At 37.0% G+C, this 22,473-nt stretch overlaps 3 protein-coding genes and 1 pseudogene across 4 annotated transcripts; 2 read left to right on the plus strand and 2 right to left on the minus strand.

The window, feature by feature from the left end:
• Nucleotides 1-3,454: 3,454 nt before the first annotated feature.
• On the plus strand, nt 3,455-7,567 carry LOC147562989 (proline-rich receptor-like protein kinase PERK13). The gene is made up of 8 exons (XM_086633350.1): nt 3,455-5,183; nt 5,262-5,765; nt 5,847-5,933; nt 6,048-6,118; nt 6,235-6,311; nt 6,416-6,563; nt 6,657-6,818; nt 6,973-7,567. Exons 1-8 carry the CDS (start codon nt 4,166-4,168, stop codon nt 7,255-7,257), a joined length of 2,352 nt encoding a protein of 783 aa, XP_086489476.1. The 5' UTR covers nt 3,455-4,165; the 3' UTR covers nt 7,258-7,567.
• Nucleotides 7,548-10,788, minus strand: LOC147562990 (transcription factor ABORTED MICROSPORES-like). Its single transcript, XM_086633363.1, has 6 exons — nt 9,309-10,788; nt 9,153-9,228; nt 8,970-9,038; nt 8,398-8,883; nt 7,888-8,319; nt 7,548-7,798 (listed from the first exon to the last, which is right to left on the minus strand). The coding sequence occupies exons 1-6, from the start codon at nt 9,554-9,556 to the stop codon at nt 7,727-7,729; spliced, it is 1,383 nt and encodes a 460-aa protein (XP_086489489.1). The 5' UTR covers nt 9,557-10,788; the 3' UTR covers nt 7,548-7,726.
• A 2,262-nt stretch (nt 10,789-13,050) lies between these two features.
• Nucleotides 13,051-21,125, plus strand: LOC147562991 (carbonic anhydrase 2-like). Of its 2 annotated transcripts, XM_086633373.1 has the most exons (12): nt 13,051-13,175; nt 13,663-13,836; nt 13,929-13,997; nt 14,130-14,236; nt 15,723-15,790; nt 16,059-16,196; nt 16,301-16,349; nt 17,819-17,935; nt 18,022-18,075; nt 19,712-19,797; nt 20,434-20,698; nt 20,816-21,125. In XM_086633373.1, the coding sequence occupies exons 2-12, from the start codon at nt 13,701-13,703 to the stop codon at nt 20,840-20,842; spliced, it is 1,116 nt and encodes a 371-aa protein (XP_086489499.1). In that variant the 5' UTR covers nt 13,051-13,175; nt 13,663-13,700; the 3' UTR covers nt 20,843-21,125. The 2 variants fall into 2 exon arrangements, with proteins under 2 accessions (XP_086489499.1, XP_086489505.1); XM_086633379.1 differs by lacking the exon at nt 20,816-21,125 and having other exon boundaries at nt 20,434-20,704.
• LOC147562992 (shaggy-related protein kinase gamma pseudogene) lies at nt 14,585-15,693 on the minus strand (annotated as a pseudogene).
• Nucleotides 21,126-22,473: the final 1,348 nt, after the last annotated feature.

A 22,473-nucleotide genomic window follows, 5' to 3' on the forward strand; every position in this document is an offset into this window, starting at 1 on the left:
TAGACTACAAGAGTCATCACAAGGCATCGATCATAAAGAGATAATACAAAGATGCATCAAGATTCATGAATTAAGTAAGCACTATGACAACCTGATCTAAGATATCTTGAGCCCTAAGGACTATATATCAGTCCTTAAAGGCCAAGGACCTAAAGCCCATCTAATTTACCTTTACTTTATTTATTCCCAAATTCAAAAAGTATACATATGTTAGTTCTAAATTTCCACTTCCGTTGGATCGAACTTGAGACCTCCAGTTGCGGAGGGGGTGGACATTTACTTTTTCATACTGAAACTCTATATTTTGAATCAATATTGAATGCATTATTAGTGAAAGAAATAAGCATTTCCCTATTTTCATGGTTCTACTCTCATTCAGCTTTCTTAAAATGTTAATTGTAATGCACTTGTGGGATTAACAAAGTTCAGCATATTTGGTAAACTTATCGATTCAAATTTGAATTCAGATGTAAGAGCTTCATATCCCAAAGTATGGGATATGGGTAATTCATATGTATGAGCTTGATATCCATTAATTACTTATCAGATACGGATAATCCACACCCTTAATAGTATTCATTAACTTGTAATGTGAGAACAAAATCTCATGTGCTAGAAGTGAAATGGTAGAGACGGACTGTCGACAATAATTAACTGTTTACGTTGGAAATATGAGTGAGCTCTATTCACCCATGTCTAATTAGGTGATTAATTTGTTAAGTGTTTTCTGAGTTTACCCCATCAATGCTAATTATGCTAATCAGTAATTAAGTTTACATCCCTCAATAATTGGTAATTGAGTTTACCTCGTTCGACTTATTACTTTGATTAAGAACACTAAAACAATGTTTGACGTGTGGACAAAGAATATGACTGCCAAGAATAATGATCGGGTAATACAATTTTAGTAATTATAATACTTATGTTTTAGTTTTAGGTTTAGTCCATAATATGATTTGTTGAGACTTATTTTGTTTGTAAATTGTTTAATTTATGATTCCAATTCTTTTATGCCAAACACGACCCTAGCATTTTGTCTCAAAATAATAACGCTAAGGGGGTTGACTCAATTATCAATTATTGAAGGGGGTAAGTTCAAAAAATCCATTTGTTAATCGTCAATTATTTTATTTTTTCTTGAGAAATCAACTACAATTCAAGTTAGTCGTTACAAGGCATTGATACATCATTAAGATGTGATAAGAACGATAACTGTCTAAGTTAAACCAATAATTAAAGAAGCCTAAAGTCCGACAACATTTACTAAATTTAGTGTCTAAATTACATGGGATAAATCTTGGTGATAAACCGCTTTCACCAAGACTCGATTCCAAGACTTCATGTGCTTAAGAGGTGAGATGTCCTACCACTACAACAAAGAGTGGCAGATATCTTTTTGATATTTTTGAAACTAGTTATAATGCTTGTTTTTGTTTTAGTATTGAAATTAGGTCCAAAATAGTTGTTTGGGTCAAAACATTATTCATAACAACTAAAAAATATCAATCTTTTCCTATTAAATTGAATTTACCAAAATATTGTTGGTAATAATAAATAAAGTTTAAAATAACAAGAAATTCGGTTGAAGATTCAATTTTAATTTTTTTTTAAGCTAAAATTTATAGTTTTTTGTTAAAAACCTAAATATATCTTGTTTAGTTAAAAACCCAATATTTTTTTGCAAGGCCAACAGTTGGTAGCCCAAGTGGTTCCAAGGCGTTGACATAAACTCCAGAAAGCCTTGAAGGTCCCAGGTTCGAATTACTAGAGGTGGAATCTTTGGTTATTTGAATTGGAATTATTAGGGTAAAAATAATGTAGTTGGGCTTTAGGCCATAGTTTAGTTGGGATTTAGGCCATAGTTTAGTTGGGTTATAGACCCGGTCTTGTAAGAGTTTAAATGGACGGTTTTCAAGCTTATCACATCTTTGATGTATCAATGCCAAATGTAATGACTATCGTTGATCGTAGTCAATTACCAAAAAAAAAAATATTTTTTTGCAATGCGGCAAGGTGTTACAAAGTTGTTGTAAAAAGTTGTGAAACTATTGCAAGGCGTTGCAAATTTAAAAAGTACTTAAGGAGCCAAGACTAAAAAAAATTGACTGGTCATTTTTCACCAAATTAAAAAATTTATAAAGTGTTTTGACCAAATTTCCCTTAAAATAATATGAATAATTATTAATCAGGTCATTTTGTATTTGATTTTTTCCAAAATTACCACTTGATAAAATATCACTCATTGTTCGTCAGTTCTTCTCTCTAAACTCACCGACTCCCAATAAACTCAGTCGACTATCTTCCTCTCATTTTCTTCTTCTTGTCGTCTCCTCCCATCTTCTTATTCACTAAATCATCATTTTTCTCTCATCTTCATCTCTCTCTCTAAACTCAGTCGATCCATAAACCATAATCCTCTTAACATCGTCGGTTAATCATCTTTGATCATCACCATCATCAATCCATTTGGATCTTCTCCGCTTCGGTTCACCTTCTAGATCTCATTAACCGTTTAAGCCGGTCATTGATCGAAATCAAGCTCCACCACCATCACCAGTCAATTTCTTGATCCTTATCTCTTTGGGGTTTTTTATTGATACTTCAATGTGTGCATTAGATCATGCACGCCTCAATTTCCAGAGCTGGTTCTCATCATATCCAGGGGCGGAACTAGGGGTGGCCGGGGAGGGCAGTGGCCCTCCCTGGAATTTGACTTCTAATAGTAATTTTGACTCCCACAAAATTTTTATGTATGATCTCTTCTTTTAGATTTCATCTTTGCCCTCCCTCACACTATTTTCTGGTTCCGCCCCTAATCATATCTATAATCTATTCTAATTTTAATGGATGGGTCATTTGTTCCCTATTACCTACCACCCACACCCCTTTCAACAAAAAGAAAAAAATACCACCCACACCTGTTTTTTTTTGTCATAATTAAGACTCTTCCAACAAAATTATTTTGGGACGAAAGTGTACTTACCCTGCAAGTTGAATACTTCTCAAATATTTAAACTGTTTTTTCGAAAACCGAACTATTAAAACCTACTAAAATTGCATAATTTAATACACTAATCTTTTAGTGGAGGGAAATTTGAGCTTGTGTATGAATATTTGACAAAACCAGACATTTAAAGACACGGTTCTTCTCTTTTAGTTTAGAATAGGATGACATTTAAATGACAAATATTAGAACTCTAGCCGGGCATCGTGCGTGCTCACCCATTATCCCATCTTATAAAAAGTCGTTGGGATTTCCCTCTTACTTTTCATTATTTTTTAATCATTTGATTTTATGAAAATATTATTATAATTGGGTAGTTATAGTGGTTGTCACGTTGATATTCTATTACCACCAATTCCGGAATAAGGAACCGGATTAAGACGATTTTGGTTCCACACTAGAACCGAATTTGCCCTTTGGTAGTTCTACCAAGGAGAAAATTGTCAATTTGTCATTTCACCTAACGGTCTAGCTATTAAAAATATTCAAAAAGTCGTTAAGTCTGGACAAGGAAAAACAAAAATTACCCGCTAAATTTCTGATTAATCTCTTAATCCATGGAAAATGTGGTTAGATGGTTGAATTAGGGCATACATGGACAGAGTGGGTACCCAATATCTACTTCCCCAACCCCAAGATGAAGATGATTAAAAAAATCATCAAGAAATTTCAAGGTCAACCTAGATTTTAGGAGGGAAGATTTCTGATAAGCAAAAAGAGATAGACTTGGAAATGGAGAACAAAAGACAAGTTTGAGGTATTGGTGAGAAACAGAGAGAGAGTGAGAGAAAAGATCTTCTAAATTAATCAAGAAAGAGTCTGATTCAGCAGGCCTGGATGTGGATTTGGAAGCGAATTTAGGGCAAAATTGAGAATGGTGGATGAAGATGGCAATGTGATGATCTAGGCAATGTAGTTTCAAACCCAACAAAGAACAGGTTTTCCTTTTCAATTTTCAATTTTCAATTTTTTTTATTTTATCTAGGGTTAGGGTTTCCTGTTCTTGTTTCAATTTTATCTTCTTATGTATTCGAGCAATACCCATAGATAGATTGTTGAATTTTTCCTAAGAAGGTTATAGAATTACATACATATATATAGAGTGAGATAGGCATAAACACAGAAGGAAAGATTAGAAATAGAAAGTGTTGATTTTAGGGAATGTCGAACCCGGGAGGTGCACCGGGTGTACTAGGTGCATTGCCTCTTGGAAATGGTAATCAATCACCTTCTTCGGATGCTGGATTGCCACCACCATCCGATGGTCAGGTTCCTTCTTCACCGACCGATGGTCAGGTTCCTTCATCATCTGACAGTCCACCATCACCAGATGGTTCATCTTCCTTACCGCCGCCCGATGGTTCAAACTCAGATTCCTCACCCCCACAGTCTCCACCTTCAGATACTGGTTCTTCATCTACTACTCCTCCTCCAGACCCGAACTCAAATTCTTCCCCGCCATTGAGTTCAGATTCTCCACCACCACCGTTGAGTTCAGATTCTTCACCACCTCCACCGGATTCAAATTCTTCAGTTTCTGCACCACCACTAGAATCGCAAACTTCGCCACCTCCACCAGAATCAAATCCTGATTCCTCACCTCCTCCACCAGAAGGAGGTTCCAACACTCAACCACCTCCACAAGAAGGAGGTTCCAACTCTCAACCTCCACCACCAGATGGAACATTATTACCTTCACCACCTCCCCCGTCAAACAATCCTCCTGATTCTCCTCCAGCAGAATCAGTACCTCCTCCTGATGCGTCTAGCGATTCTCCACCAGCTCCTGCAGAATTAAGCCCTCCTTTACCTGACAATCAACAACCTCCGGCCACTGGAAACCCACCTCCTCAGTCTCATGATACTCCACCGGTACCTACCTCCTATAATCCCCCTCCCTCGCCATCTTCTCACACTTCCGAACGAGTACCAGAGTTAAGCTCCCCTTCATCAGGGTCATCTCATAGTTCATCCACCCCATCTACTAGTAGTTCCACCAACTCATCAAACTCGAGCGGAAACTCCTCAGTTAGGACAGTTGCTGGTGTAACAGTAGCAGGAGTGCTAATAATTGCATTAATTGGCATCTTTTTCGTGATCGCAAGAAAGAAGAAAAGAAGGTCTCAGAGTCACTATGATCCTTACGGACCTCCACCGCCCAATTTCTCAGGGAATACAGGTAATGATCTGAAACAAAAGCTTCGATTTTAACTGGGGATTGATTATGTAACCTAACATTTTAGTTTTCAAATGATAGATGGGTATTACTATGGACAACCACAGTCGCAACAACATGCACTGCAACATACACCACAACATTCACAACAACACTCGATAGGAATTCCTGGTAACTCGCAGGAATATTATAACGGGAAATCAACGACGGGTCCTTCTTCTGGAATGAATAGCTACGGTAGCTATAAAGGACCAGATTCAGGAACACTAATGAGTTCTCAGTCATGTTTCACTTATGAAGAGTTAATGGGAATAACAGAAGGGTTTTCTCGTCAAAATGTTATAGGAGAAGGTGGATTTGGAGCCGTCTACAAGGGTTCGCTGCCAGATGGTAAAGTAGTGGCAGTGAAACAACTAAAGGCTGGGAGTGGACAGGGTGAACGCGAATTCAGAGCTGAAGTTGAGATCATTAGCCGTGTTCACCATCGCCATTTGGTTTCTCTGGTAGGATACTGCATAGCTGAAAACCAAAGGTTGCTTGTCTACGAATTTGTTCCGAATAATACTCTTGAATATCATTTGCACGGTGAGTCGACTGATTGTTGCTGCCTAATTACTTAAGTATTTGGTTTGCAATCTATAATATGCAAATGATGTATATTGCTAGGTAAAGGAGTTCCCGTGATGGAATGGCCAAAAAGACTAAAAATCGCTGTCGGTGCTGCTCGTGGTTTGGCCTATTTACATGAAGACTGTATGTATCACCTCATTCATCTCTAACTTGTATTTGACAACTAGACTCCTTTCTATATTGCTATAATCATCATTCAATTCAATTTCCGGCTGTTGTCTTATTTGTCGTTTGTAGGTCATCCAAGGATCATCCACAGAGACATAAAGTCCGCTAATATCCTAATAGATGACGTTTTTGAAGCACAGGCATGTATACTGACAATTTTAACTTCTTATTTCATTTTTTCAACTAGTTCTTTTAAAACTGTCTTTTGGTATAAGATTGACGATGATGATAAGCCTTAAAATTGTGTTGAACGCAGGTCGCGGATTTTGGGCTAGCTAAACTGTCAAATGACATTAGCACCCATGTGTCTACTCGAGTTATGGGCACATTTGGGTAAGTTAGGACTACTCTTGGATGGTTGTACTCTCCTCTATCGTTTAACTCCCTGTGGATGGAAAATTGATTTCGCGGGCACTTGTATAAAATGTAATATGCAGGTATATGGCCCCAGAATACGCATCAAGTGGAAAATTGACTGATAGATCAGATGTGTTCTCATTTGGGGTCGTGCTGCTAGAGCTTGTAACTGGACGTAAACCTGTCGACCAGGATCAACCAATGGGGGATGAGAGTTTGGTTGAATGGGTGAGTTTGGAACCGTCAAACTTTGTTCCTTCTCTTCTAAAGTTTACCGGTTGCTAGTTCTGCTTTTCCTGAATACCTTATATTTTGATGCAGGCCCGACCAGTATTGCAGAACGCTCGAGAAACTGGAGATTATTCGGAATTAGCAGATCCAAGGCTTGGAAAGAGATATGTTGAACAAGAATTGATCAGAATGGCTGAGACAGCTGCTGCTTGTGTTCGTCATTCTGCTCCCAAAAGGCCTCGAATGGTGCAGGTGGATATTACTTAATCAACTCTTTTTTTTACTAATCTGTTCTGTTGTTTACCTTCTAGTTAAACTAAACATAAAAGTAATGGATAATAACTTGTAAGGGTATAATATGTCTCATTTTCAGTTGAAATATTTATCGTTTTTGCTCATCTTTTAGGTGCTAAGGGCTTTAGACACAGACGGTGATATGCCGGACATAAGCAATGGCGTAAAAGTAGGACAGAGCACAATTTTCGAATGTGGCCCAAATTCAGACCTTCAAAAATTCCGTATGATGGCATTTGGTAGTGATGATAGTGGAGAATACAACACATACAGCGGAACCTTAAATTCTAGAGAGATGCTTCCTAAACCTCCTGGTTCATGGCAGGCGGGGAATTCAGCTGAGTTCACAAGTGGTGAATCAGAAACTCGTGCTATAAATCCACGGCGTGGTTACTAATGAATCCCTCGGGTCAGTAAACCAGTTAATAGACAAGGTGAGTTCTCAGACCCACCTGTTACAAAGCTTCAAATAGTCTTACGATCAGATGTATATAACGACAAAACGGGCATGAAAATATTGTCTTCGAGTGAGCGAAAGACGAGAACTTACTCGCCCTTCACACTCAGTGGACTGTTCAAATAGTGTACAACATGATTTTTGTTGAGTTTTTTTGTTCAGACATTCTTTTTGTTTGATTTCGGCAAACATCTAACCTGTGTTTATTATATAGTTTATGAGAATCAAAATTTGGTATTGAAATGAAAAACATTTTGCTTAATCATATATGTTTATGATCACAAAATAGCTACGAGTCTTTTAAGTACATAATTCCTTACAAGTAAAAGCTAAGATTTTAGTACCATAAGGGAAGTCGTAATGAAACTGTTAGCTATATTTGCTTGTCTTATCATATACCCTTAGTCCCTCAGCCGTCACTACGTGCCAGATGTAGAAGTAAATCTTTCACTTCTTGTACCCGAACTTCCTCATTTTCTGCCTGTAAGTTGAAAACAAGAACCACATTGTTTATTTCTCAATTCGATAATCTATGGAGTTCATTTAGCTTAATGACAGATGAAATCTTACCTCTAAAGTTAAAATGTTCAATACCATTCCTTTGAAGGTTGTGACGTTGACGTTTGTTACTTTTAGGCCAAGCGAGTTCATCGCTTCCAACAGCCTTATGAACCCGTCTCGCCTTTGTTCGCAGAAGAATTTCACATAGAACTCTTTTACACCTAGTTGTTTAAGTTCTACTTGAAGTTCCATTTCTTCTTTCATGTCGATCGATAGATCCTGGACCTGGTTATGTTTTGGTTCTTGTATAAATTCGCTAGGACTTAACTGTCTAACTTCATGATCTTCGGTTTCTATCTTCTCATTAGTACCCAAATTTAAGTAACTGTTAAAGTTGTCCTCTTTTTCCATATCCTTTAGCTCATCTTGAAGATCGTTCTCTTTCTTCTGCAACTCCTCGATAAATGAGATTGAATCTCCAAGAGTCGATAACACATCCATCTAAAAAGTATAGATAAGAACATTCAACACTACTAATTAGAACTAATCAAAACCAATTACAGTCGAACATTAAGCTACCTTGGTGATTTTTGGAACCAAAGCACGCAAATTATAGATTCTATCTTTAAGTTTAAGCCTCCTTTTCCTCTCGGCTACCAAGTTCTTGGATTTATGTTGTACAGGTTCTGATCTCCTTGGCAAATTCAGTTCCTCGTCTTCCATCATATCGCCACAATTCAAATCCAAATCCCTTTCTTGTCTGAACACCAAGCTATCAGTAATACAAAGTGAATGACCCACGACACATGGATCGTCGAGAGGAACCATACCCATTGCCGATCCTTCGTAAAAGTGACCAAAGTTGTGTTGGGTCATTACAGGATGATAATGATCATATGAGATTTCATCTAAATAGTTTGTAGGATGAGAAAGAGAAATGAACCCTTGAGGTGGGTTTTCGACAAGATTTCTATTGTCATATGTTGTATTTAACTTTATGGCTTCTACTTCCAAGGAGATGTCATGAGCTAAAACAAAGTCTATGATCTGTTGATCTTTAGGTACCTGAAAAAAAAAACTTGATTATCACTAAATTTGGAGAAATAATTAGAATTAAGAGAAACGAATTAAGTAAATGAAAAATTTCTTACATATTTAGCAACAAAGAGCTCTATGAGATAGTCTAAAAGTGGAATAAGAACTTTGGTTCCAATCTTTTCCTGGTAAAAAAAATTCATGAAACAAAGAAAAAATCTTGAAGTTTTTGACTAAAGTGGATAGAAATTGAGAGTATATAGAAAAGGGTTGTTTGAAGTGAAATTGAGAAAACCCACATCATTGGAATTGAATTTTGATGCATTGTTAAAGCTCCACCTCGGTTTGCCTGATCTTAGGACTTGAGCATAAACCCTGGTTTCATGTTCACAAATTAGAGACACTAAGAAGAGTACAGAGAGAGAGAGAGAGAGAGAGAGAGAGAGAGAGAGTACCCAGAACTTAAACAAATGGAAGTGGGTAATTTGGCTATGGCTTCACAAGGTTTAGTTCTTCTAAGATGCTGAAAACCCAAATCTCTACAAGGCTTAAACAAATGATCATCTTCATCTTCTTGGGTAGCCTGATCAGCTCCTCCACAGCAACAGCCCTTCCATTCTATAAACCTTTTTGAATCATTCACCTTCCAAACAACACAATAATCCCAACCCTTTGTCCTTATAAAAGATCTTAACCACTCCATTTTCTCTTATCCTTCTCTCTCTCTCTATATCTTTTATCTAATAGAAAATGTGTATGAGCTATGAATAAATAGCCAATAAGTAAACCTTTTTTGGAAAGCTAAAAGCAACTCTGTGTTCTTGCTAAAAACACAAAACAAACAAAACCCATCTTGTTTTTTAGTTGGTGAATTAGTTAGGATAGAGAAACCAATATGTCAGAGAGGAATCACATACTTTTCTCACTAGCTTGGACTTTGACTAGTATCAAAAACTACTCTGCCACAAGAGATATTCTACTGACATGAAGATTTGGAAATACTTTTCAAGGTCCCATACTCCCATTAGGGTCTGTTTGATGATACGTGTGAAAACCATTTGTTTTCTGATGAGAAAGAAAACCATTTGTTTTCTGATGAGAAAGAAAACCATTTGTTTTCTGATGGGAAAGAAAAGCAAGAGATTGAATTTTAATTGTTTGATTGGGTCATAGGAAAGTCAGGGAGTGCCTTAAAAAAAGGCCACGGCTTTGGGGAATAAAAAAAAATCTCGGGGAATAAATATTTTGGTCAAAACGAATTGACTTCGCGGATATCTTTATTTTTAGGGCGAAAATTGGATTTCTTCCTTTTTGGTCCCTAATCTTCATCTCCGCTCTTTCTTTCTCACACTTAAAAGTCTACCCAACAAGCCATACTTGTGTACAGATGAAGCCTCAAAACCATAACACACAACCACAAAGAATTACTGATTAATCTTTATATCTCTAAATCCTGAGACGCCTCTTCAACTAAGAAATACCAAGTCGATTTGGGACGTTTGGGTTTTTTTTTGTACATAAGGGGTGGAAGCCAAAAACGAATACAAATCAAATTAGGGTTTCAAAAGCATCTAAACTGGGAATCAATCGTGATCTAATCAAGTAAGAAATATGTTTTCCTTGTTCATATTTTGTAATTTTTTTATGGTTGTGGTTGAAGATGGAACTTAATTGGTTTGTTTAATACATAATACTTCATCTTGGTTAATGAATCTGATCTGGAAGTCGTTTCGATTCTTGGATCTTTATGTTTCTAGCACTTTGATTAAAGGAAGATTCTGTTTAATCAAATCTTCCTGTTGTAATTAGGTTTTTTTCTTTCATGGAAAATAAAGGATTTTGAGTATAGGTTGTTGAGATTTCTCCTGTTTGTGGTGATAATGGCTAAAAGAGATGTTGAATATGGAGGTCTGGTGTTTTAAATGCTTAGTATTTGATTTAGTTTGGGGGGAAGATTAGTTCCTGAAGGAAGTTTCAGAGAGAGAGAGAGAGAGAACATCAGGAGAGAGGAGTCGAAGAGGAGGGCGGTGGGGATTCAATGTAGTGAATTTTTGGACCCGAATAAAAGTGTCTCATCTTGTGGACTAAAATCAATATGCCCCGGAGATTTTTCTTTATTCCCCAAAGTTGCCGCTAAAAAAATAATACAATTTTTTTGACATCACAAACCAATTTTCGTTTTGGGGGTGAACTTTCTGAAGGCACCAGTACTATTATTATAGGCACACCAATTACACATTAATCTCCCAACAGAATTGGCTGCTACTATCAGTTATACATGGCGCCTATAGGATTGCCTTAAATGTTCAGTAGTCTCTCCCTGTCCTTCCCGTTCGACCTTTTGATGGGAGAGAGACCGCAACTCCCCCCATTACCTTCAATATCTTCCATTAGAGTTGATGATGGGAAGCAAAAAAGTATAGATTTGGGGGGGGGGGGGGGGGGGGTACTGATTAAGATCTGGAGACGGAGGGACCGAGATTGAGAGATAATGATGGAGTTCTGTAGAGAGATAATGATGAAGATCTACCTAGAGAACAATGGAGATATAGAGAGAGGTGGATGAGATCTATAAAAATGTGAGTTTCTCTAGATGAATAAGGTGTTGTTTGTTTTTCATTTTTTTCTTCAGATGTTTGTTTTTGAATTTAGGAAAATCTGAAAGTTTGGCTGAATTTGGTCAAAGTCTGAATTGACTGAAAAAAAACTCCAAATATTTCAGACTTCAAAACAAGTCTGAAAAAGTGGAATAGTTTCTGAAATATGCAAAATGACGTTTCTGCCCTTCTATTTTAATTTTTTTTTTAACCCACCAAAAGCCACCATCGGCAGAGGACACCACCACCGGCAAAACCACCACCACCACGACATAAAAAGAAAACAGCACCACCCTACCTGCGGCAAACCCAACAGCACCACCACCCCACCTCCGGCAAACCCAACAGCACCACCACCCACCAAACCAACAACACCACCACCCTACCTCCGGCAAACCCAACAGCACCACCACCCACCAAACCAACAACACCACCACCCACAAAATCAACAACACCACCAACCACCAAACCAACAACACCATCACCCATAAAACCAACAGCACCACCGCCGAGAAAACCACACCACGACCACCATCGCACACTACGACCACCACCACCACCACCACAACACAAAACCAACATCTTCAGACATTTGTGAACCCTAAACTTCCAAACCTTCGCTTGAGTAGAAAGGGAGAGAGAGAGAGAGAGTGAGTGAGAGAGAGAGAGAGTGAGTGAGAGAACAGAAGAAGAGAGAGAGGAACTTGTTCTCACTAGCTTTCTAGAAATATTGCCGGCGAGAGATATTGCCATCGATGGAGGGTGACATGTTACTGTTTGAGAGGAGAAAGATTTAAAAGGCTAGGGTTTTTAGCATTTTATTTTAGGATAAGGTTAGGGTATGTTTGGTGAAATACATAAGTGAGGGGTATTATAGTCAAAATAGATTCATTAATTCAGATTTTAAAAACAAACACCTAACTTTTAAATTTAATTCAGATTTTTCAGATTCAACCAATTCAGTTCAGACAATTCAAATTCAGCTAATTCAGATTCAGACGTCAACAAAAAAACAAACACAACCTAAGTGAACAAATCAAGGAGATCAGTGGTTAATGGTTATGTAAATGCTCCTTTCTCTAGATGAACATTTTTAGCTTCTCTATAGATTTGTAGAAAGAGGTGTTTTTTATGGAGATCAATTTTTTTAGTTTCTCTTTTCTCTTCTTTTCTCTTTTCTCTTCTTTTTTAGCTTCTCTGTTCATCACGAACAAACCCTGATCTGGTCTGTTCGTGATGAACAGACCTAGCTCCGGCGAAGGGAAAAGAGAGAGAGAGAGGAGAGAGAATTTAAATATTTTTTTTAGAGAGAGAGAGAAGAGAGAAAAAAAAAGTTTGAAGGTCGTCGGCTGAAAATTTGGACGGCCGGCGACCTGCGGGTGAAGACGATGATGTGGCTGGTTATAACGAGGTGGCAGAGAGAGAAAACATGCTGGAGGAGAGAGAAAAGAAATGTAAGCGAGAGAGTAACGGTGTTATAACGGAAGGGGGCCATATGAGTATTTCTCGTAAAGTAAGGGGTCAGGCGGGAAGCTGGTCACAAAGTTGGGGGCCATTAGGGAAATAACCCACAAAAAAAGAAAAAACGATTTTGGACAAAGAAGAGAGGCATAACTTATGGACTTAACCCTAACAACTTCAAGTGACAGCAGCCCCGCTCGACTCTAATACAGTAGTAATCGTTTCCTTCTCAGACCGGGCCCTAAAGTTCAATTGATTTTTGGGGTAAGCCTGAATCTTCAAACCCTTTACACAGTTCTATTTTTATCTCATAATTAATTGTTAGAGATTTGCTTCTTCTTGTTTTGGTAAGCTGAGTTCTATTTTTAGCTTTGTTGTATAAGTTGGTACTTAGCTTGACTAGGGTTGTAAATTTTTGTGTTTATTTGTTATGTTTCCATATGTTATATAAGTTGGTAGTTTAGTTTTGTGATTATTTCATCTAGGGTTTGAAATATCTACTCGATTTGATGAATAGTGTATTGGGTAAATTTTCTTCTTCTTCTTCTTGGTTTTTTGCATTTTTGTGTTTATTTGTTATGTTTCTATATGATGTTAGCCTGTATTAAATGCTTGGTTTGAGGTGGAAATTTTCACCTAGAATCGATTTATGATGTTAATATGTGATCTGGGTAGTATTTGTTCTGTGGGTAAATGGGTTAAGAGTTTTTCACTATTCTTAATGTTGTGACTTACTGTTGTTTTTTCGCAGTGGCAGTACATTAAACTTATTCCCAAAATCAGTGGAAGATGGCATTTTATGGTAGATTTGGAGGTCTTATAAGGCAGAGCATGTCCCAAAATATTGCATCGAAAGCTCAGGCTCCCTTAACTTCAATGTCCCATGCTAATCGGTGTATGTCTGGTTCAAAGATCTTCATTAGAGGTATGCACTTACTCTATTTCTCGTCATGAATTTACAAGAAATTGTTAAACAAGATTGTAATCTACCCATTTAACAAACATTCACTCTCTCAGGCCTATTAAGTGGTACCGATGATCAGCCTCTTAAAGAGGCATCTTCTGCATTTGGTGATGTTCAAGAAGGTCAGTTATAAATTTTGTTGTTGTATCTTGACACACTAGAATGTTTTCGTCAGAAACGCAGATTGTGTCAAAATTAGTTGAATCTTGTACTCTTGATTAAGTCATTGAAGTAATGAAGTATGTTATGTGCAGCAAGGGTCATCACCGACAGAGACACGGGTAAGTCAACGGGCTTGGAAGCTGTGAACTATGAAAAGGAAGAAAGTGTGAGCTCAGATGTAGCTGCAATGGACGGCCAGGTCTGAATATGAACTATCAATATTACCTTGTGATCCCTGACAAGTTGTATTAGGATATAGATTAACCAAATGTTGTATGATCTCAACGGAAATAGTATTCGCATAAGCTATGCAACTGAAAGACCTGGTATTTTGGTAAGAAAGATACCTGTCTTATAAATGGACAGTTTTTTTTTTTTTGAGAAAAGGAGTGTAGTTACTTATCTGTAGTGTTGCAATATATTAAGATTTCCAAACAAAGGGTCTCTCAGCAGACCCATACATGTTCATAGGAACAACAATATGTCTTTCCACATCTGCTTTTACAAAATCAAAGCCTCTTCTTGCTTTCTTATCATATATCATTACTAAAAACACTGTCACTACTAGTCTACTACACAGAAGAATAGCCAGCCTTAAACAAACACTTTTTAGTTCTACAAAATTACAACCAGACGAAGCTGCATTGCTTTCTTGCATGCTCTGGTATCAACTTCATCAAAATCTCTGTCGGCACACCCTTCAATTCATGAGACTTGAAGTTGATAAGTGGAGGAAGGAATCGTGGATTTGGAAGTCGGGTATTTGGGTCACGTAATTCGTCAAAGAATGGATGAATCAAGGCCTCCAATGCAGTGCATTGTAGGTTTGGTGAATATTGTAGAAGTCTTGAGACAAGATCAATAGCTTCTTGTGGCATGCGCTTGTGGAATATCTTGTGCCATGGATGAGCTTTTATTTGGGGAATTTGAACTCTGTGTAGTTAGGGTTCATGCACTTGATTTCTTCTCTTGTTGGGGTACCCAAAACCTTTATGATCTCGACAAGCTGGTCAAGGCCGCTCTCACCGGGAAATAGAGGCTGTCCAAGTAATAGCTCAGCCAAAACACATCCAGCTGACCATATATCAATGGCAGTAGTATACTCAGTGGCTCCAAATATAAGCTCAGGTGCTCTATAGTACCTAGAGCAGATGTAAGAGATGTTTGGCTTGCCTTTCACCAAGACTTTTGCACTTCCACAGTCGCATATTTTCAACTGATGGATATGTGGATTTACCAGGAGATTTTGAGGCTTGATATCTCTATGGCACACACCAATGCTCCCATGAATGTAAGCTAATGCCCTACATATCTGATATGTATAAAGCTTAACGTAAATGAGTGGCATTCTTTGGTTCATTTTGTTGTAGTGTTTGATCACACGGTGAACAGTTTCTGGTACATACTCCAGTACCAAATTAAGATAAAGCTCGTCTTCTGTTTTTGTTGCATTTTGTGTGTTGGTCAGCTTTCTCCTCCAAATAGGTTCTTAAATATGCAATTTAATTAAACAAAAAATGTTTCAGATTCATCTTCTGTTTCAATTCATTTTTCATTCTGTATATGGTTTTTCATCTTAGATCCGGTTTCTGGTTTCGTTTTTCATTGTTGAACATCTTGTCAATTTTATCTCAATTTGGTAGTAACCACCTCCATTTCTGACCTAATTTTATGTAAACTTGTAGAGAGAAGAAGAGAAGATGCTGGAGATGAGTATCGAGGAAACCATTGATGGACTGAAGAAGCTTCTTCGGTAAAAATTCTGATTCATGATTTATCATCATAGCTTTCCATCTTCTTTCTCTGTAATTCTAATTTACACTGCGCCTTCGCATGTTACGAGAATATCGTTCGTTCTAGCACTCAAAAGAATTTGTAACGACAATCACTAATCCCTTTTTTTTGGTTTTTATGAAACGGGTCCCACCTCCACCAACCAATATGAATGTAATCCGTTCAGTTCGTTATTAGTTTTTGGTTTTTTACGAAAAAGTTTCAACTTTGTGTTTTTCATTTCCTAGTGGGAATGCGAATCTTAAGAATATTGCTGTGGCCAAGATCCAACAGTTAACCTCTGAGCTAGAGGTTGTTACTGGAGAAGTTGGATTCGACCAGAGATTGAGAGATGGGTTTCTCCAATTCAAGAAAGAAAAATATGAGTGAGTAAACTATTCTTTTGACTCTTCTTTTTTCATCTATACATTTTTAAGACAACTTGTTCTTCAATTCCAACTAACTAGGGTTTTATATATTTCTTTTTCAGGAAGGATCAAACACTTTATTCTGAGCTTTCCAAGGGTCAGAGTCCTAAGGTATGAGATAAAGTTTATATAGTAATAAATTAGAAATCATATTTTAGAACACACGTTTAAGTAAAAGAAAATTTTGTTAGTGGTAGATAAGGTGTTTGCTTTATTAGGAGGTTTAGTTTTCCACCCTGAACATCCAGTGTCTGATGCACGTTTACCAATACAAAGAAAAAGGGTGTGTGTGTGTATGGTTTGGAACCAAAACAATGTTCATGTAGAGGACTAGAGACCTCAACGACGAAGAGACAAGAGTGAGACCTTGCTCACTGCTAGGCGGAAAAAACACCCGAATTAGATAGGCTTACCACTTGGGACTTTCATGTAGTATAGATTTAGGATTGTGCATAAACAATATAAAGAGGAATCATGAGAACTGTAATGAACTACTCCAAGTTTCTACTTATTGCCCTTTCCTTTTCTTGTTATGGAATTGCCTGAAAACATGAAACATATGTGTAACCAAAACCGGACGACTTAAAAATTCCACATTCATTAATTATAATTGATAAATAAGTTAGGGCGGAACTATGTCTTATAGTTCGGCCACCAAGTTTAGGCCACCCAGTTTCCAGATGGACTAATTTTTTTTTTTTGGAAAACTTTGAATTAATATATGGGAAAAAATGAAAGGGACTGTACAAGGCGACAAGGGGGAGCGTGCACGATTACAAGATTACATACTCATTATGCCCCCCAATTCGACACAAAATATAAGTACGAGTACGCCCTAGCCCAACCCAACCCAAGGACCTACTCCAATGGAATAGAACCCCCAAAACATCCTCCTCCCCCACCTTGAAGGCACGGGGGGAGTCCTTAAAGACACCATCGTTCCTAGCCTTTCAAATACACCAGCAGACAGCAAATGGGACCAAAGACCAGAGGCTTCGCTTTGATGTCTTCATAGGAATCTTCTTCCACTTGAGCTAAGAGCTGGACGAGAGACCCGGGAAGGCACCAGCTTAGTTTTTTTTTAGCTTGGTTTTGATAGAGAATAATCTTTTTTTTTGGCTCGAACAAAGTCCTGATTTAACCCTTAACATTTAACCAACTGTTGTTTTACCACCAATTGTGTCTAGACTTTCTTTTCGGTCCCAACCCTTTTGTCTTTTCTCTCTTCTCTTTCCCTTTTTTGTCTTTCTTCTTTCCATTTTTTTTTTCCTATTATCACTTCAACTTCCACCGTAGGCCTCTCCCCTACTTCAAAGAAATTATCGCCATATGTCTAACTGCCTACCATATTTCATTTCAACTACTTAAGACAAAAGAATTGGCACCCTTGATTTTTGTGTGGTTTTGTCACAAATTTAACTTCAATTGTTTTCCGCTTCTCAAACTTTAGGTATGCCTAATGGTAGAAAGCAGAAAGTTTTATCGTAAAATAATAATCTAAGAAGCAATTGTATTGCACAAAAATGTAGTCACCTTTCCGAAGTAATAATGCCTTAAAACTTCATGCGCAAAATTTGCAGTTCATGGTGTTTTCATGCTCCGACTCACGTGTGTGCCCTTCGCACGTCCTTAACTTCCAACCTGGAGAGGCTTTTATGGTCAGAAATATCGCTAGTATGGTTCCACCCTGTGATCAGGTTCAAAACTTCAACCTCTAAAAGTAATTTTTTTTTAATAAAAATTGATTTAACTTCTTATATTGTCCATTTTGTTTAAATGACAGACTAGATATGCTGGAGCTGGTGCAGCTATCGAGTATGCTGTATTGCACCTAAAGGTGGATTATACTCTTCTCTCCATTTGTAGTTTAACATGTTTACCTTTACAATTTTTAATTGTGAAATCTCCACAACACATTCAACAGAATGAAATAGAAACCTTACAAAATAATCAAATACTATTTAATACAATATATAATAATTTTTTTCCTGTTGCAAATAATATATAATAATATGTAGTGAATGATTTAGAAACAATTGAAATGCTTTCATATGGAAAGTCTAACCTACATGTAGTGGTGCTTATCGATTCGGTCTTGCTCGAGATCGGACTGGTTCGTATGGGCCCGACTTGTACAGAACGGACCAGGTTATTCTTCCTGCTCCCTGGGCCTTTGTATTTTATGTGACGGGCTAGGTTATGATGTATGGGTGATGTGGGTTGGGTTTCAATCCGGAGTTAAGCCGTTGGGTTTTTTATGGAGCTGGGTTACATGGGCCGGTAAGATTTTAAGTTCAAAAAATGAAGTGATCAACTATTCAACACTTCAACTAAGTTTATTAAGTTTATCTCATCGAAAAAAAACTAAATTTATTAAGGTATTTGTTATTTTAATAATCTTTTACCCTCTCATTTATTATTTAATGTTTATGATAACTTACAAATACGGCGCAGTTATTTTATTGATCAATGTGTCCTTAATTTATTAAAAAATTATATGAACATTGTGAACAAACATACGCTACTCAAAGTGTTCAAGATAATCAAAGTTTTGCTTCATAATAACTCGATTGTCCATGGCAAAAACTAGCAAAAGATGGTAGAAACAAAGAAATTCAAGGTAATGAAAGTGATTTAGGAACTTAATGTGTATTTACAAGTTTTGTTGGAAAATGACAAAAGTATAGATGACAGTAACTTTGATGTACTTTGATGTTTACAATGATGATGGCGATCAAATGGGATTTATTAACAACTCATACAAACGATGGACCGTGATTTACTCTCTTCCCGCATCAACTATTGTGAGGGAGTTGGATTTTAGTGCATGTTCACAAGGTGAAAAAGATAGAAGAAATTGATTAAATATTTTTGAAGCACGAAATGAAGTAATTGTTGAAGATAATTAGTTAATTAATTTACCCATGTTATGTTTTTAATGTAAAAATAATTGAAAATGATTGATAGCTAAGGTGGATGTCAATCTAGTTTGGACCTGCTTAATCTATTATGATCTAATTATCTACTTTTTCCCATGTAATCTGTAATTTTATTTCATTTAATAAAAGATAACTAATTAAGTACAGAAACTACTTTCTTTTAACTTATCTCTGAATTAAAAAGACTCACCGACTTGGTCTTGCACAACCCATAAGTAAGACTCGCAGGCCAATTCAGCCCAGTAGATCAGTTTTAGGTACTGGTTACAGTCTGGGCCATGGTATAGCGAATCCAGGATGGAGGCCAGCCTCGGATGATTTAAACCCAAGTTATCTGGGCCCGACCCGCAGCTCGGCCTGGCCCCATAATCACTAATATCTCTATGGTTGTGCAACTTATTGTGCTCATGGTTCTTTCTTCCCATCTCATTGTTTCTCTAAAGTGAAATGCTTGAGTTAACAAAGCAACAAAATTTGAAATACGCTACTACTGTAATGTTAAAGTCCAACCAACTGAAGAAATGTCGACAACAGGTGGAAAATATTCTAGTTATAGGACATAGCGTATGCGGCGGGATAAAAGCTCTCATGACATCTCCAGACATTGGTCCAACTTCTACGTAAGTAAGCTCCTATCTTTCCGTTATCCTTTAATGACATGGTTAGAGAATATTGTATTGCAATATGGATGTCATTACCTTGAAAGCTGAATGTATTAATATCTCCCAAGTTTTCATTAGTTAAACTTAAGTTGAGTCTCTTAGCACAACTAGAGAAACTAGAGTGTATCATAGTTTCCCTTACCGCTTGTGATCTCTCTGACTCGCATCACATAGTTCCCTAGAAACCGTTTTCAGAGTTCTATCGTGATATTGAAGTCCTTGCTTTGGAAAGGTGAATATTGTATTGTTGATTTCAGGTCAATACTGTATCACAATGAGGATTTTGTTGTAATGTGATTCAACACATTATCTGGTTTAAGTTGAGTCATTGAGCACCACTTGGGATCTCTAACTCAGATAACATAGGTCATTCATACTTTAATGACATGAAGGTTGAGTCATTTAGCACAACTTGGGAGTACAGACTGGATCATAGATTGCCTTACCACTTGAGACCTCTGACTCAGATCACACATAAAGATCCAAACTTCACATAATATGATAGGATTAGCAAATAAAGATTGCACTGTCCATAAGGTTACAGTAATAACAGCAAAGGTTTCATAAGATTTACTTTGAATGATAAAATCACAGTTATTTCATGGACGAATGGGTGAAAATTTGTCTCCAAGCAAAAACAAAAGTAATGGCAGAGTGCGATGGCTTTTCCTTCGACGATAAATGCACCAAATGCGAGAAGGAAGCAGTTAATGTATCACTTGGAAACTTGTTAACGTACCCCTTCGTCAAAAATGCAGTCGCGCAGAAAAAATTGGCATTGAAAGGAGGATACTATAATTTCCTAAATGGCTCTTTTGAATTGTGGGAGCCAGACTTCAGCCTCACACCTTCCCTCCAAGTATGAATAACTCTCCCTCTTATACTCCGTTATGCGTGTTTTAAGTTATCTCATCAGGAAATCAAATCAAGTTTTTTATGATTATTACTTGATTGTTTCTCTTTGTTATTTCTCCAGCTCCACAACTTGGTAACATGGTCTTAAGGAGACCTTGCAGCTGCAGGATGCAGGTATTCTAACTTCAATGTGTTTTGAAAAGAACAGTAGTCATACTACAATGTGGTTTGTAAAGATGTTTTTTTGGGGCTTTAACTGTTGGAGATGCGAGGTTTTCGATAATTTTGTGAACTAGAAAACTACTTCACCCATCCAATCGACATCCTAGTTTTCATGATTTAAGGTCTGTACTGGTGAAAATGATAGCATAAGCAGCAGCTTCTGCTCTAACTGGTCATGACTGCAGTAAAACAGAACTGAATTTTGAGTTTTATTACTAGAAAGGCTTTTAGAGTTATCAACAGGCCATGAATAGGGACTCCAACACAAGGGTCTCACTTGAGATCAATGGACCGGTGCGGTTCGTATTGTATTGTTTTTTATTTAAGCACATCTTGGGTTGAAAAAAGTGCTTCATTGAATGTTGATGACTCTTTTGAGTATTTTAGACCTCAAACACCTCTTGGGTTCAAAAAAATTTGGATTTGGGTCCAAACAGTGGATTACAAATCTAAATTTTAGACCTCAAACACATATCTTGAGGTGCTCTTAGCATGATGGTCCAAAAAGTCTCTTCCTCTTTTCTGCCTCAAAACTCTACTTCCACCCCTTTTTTCTATCTACACTGATATTATGCCCGGGCAATATCCGGGCCGGAATTACTTGGCCGTTTGAGATCTGGTGAGAGGAAGTGTTAGGCTTTCTTTCACTAGATCCTGCAAGTCCAAGTATATTCGACCAGGATATTAGCCGAGCATACTAACATTTTTTATTTATCTAAAACAACAAAATTCATCAACTTGTTCAACAAAAAAAAAATTCATTAACTAATTCAATAACTTAAATCAAGGTTCTTCCAAATTGTGAAAGATGTTCATTTATCAAAAGAGAATTTGAAATCATGGACGTATTTTATCCCTAAAAACTAGATATGCCCTAAAAATCAGATCATCAATAAGAAATTGAAGAGATCTAAAGGTAAACTATCCAATCCCAAAAATATATCATCAATAAGAAATTAAATAGACCTAAATGCGAACTATCCGAGCCCAAAAAGATATCATCAATAAGACATTAAAGAGATCTAAAGGTGAACTATCCAATCCCAAATATATATGATCAAGTTGAGAACATTTAACCCCTAAGAACTGCCAAATGGGTAAGATACCCACAAAAAACAAAGATCGCCATCATCAAGTAAACTCTACATACCAAAAAATTCTTACAGAAAACCACAAACATCTATATCAATTGTAGAGACAGCATGAATAGAAACCCAAAAATCAAAATATAAGAAAGATTGAAAGCTTACCAGAGAGTCAGCATGAATTCAAACTAAAAACTTCAACTTCAGGGTTAGAGATTAGATGATATAAAAAGAATGGAAGATTAAAAATAACCCTAACTTAGTGAAAGTAATGGTGAATTCCTAAATCAGATGGAGAAGCTTGGTCGTTAAAAAAAACCTAATCTTTCAAAGATCTAATCTTTAAAAAATCCAATCTTTCAAATCTAATCTCTAAAAGATGTAATATTTAAGAACTAATATCATTTTACTACAAAAAGTAAACAAAATCTTTCAAGATCTACAACCCTAAGAACCCCTAATTTGGTAAAAA

Source organism: Eschscholzia californica, unplaced genomic scaffold, assembly GCF_041429995.1.
Source record: "Eschscholzia californica isolate CP2 unplaced genomic scaffold, dmEscCali1.0.p SCAF_1, whole genome shotgun sequence".
Taxonomy (NCBI): domain Eukaryota; kingdom Viridiplantae; phylum Streptophyta; class Magnoliopsida; order Ranunculales; family Papaveraceae; genus Eschscholzia; species Eschscholzia californica.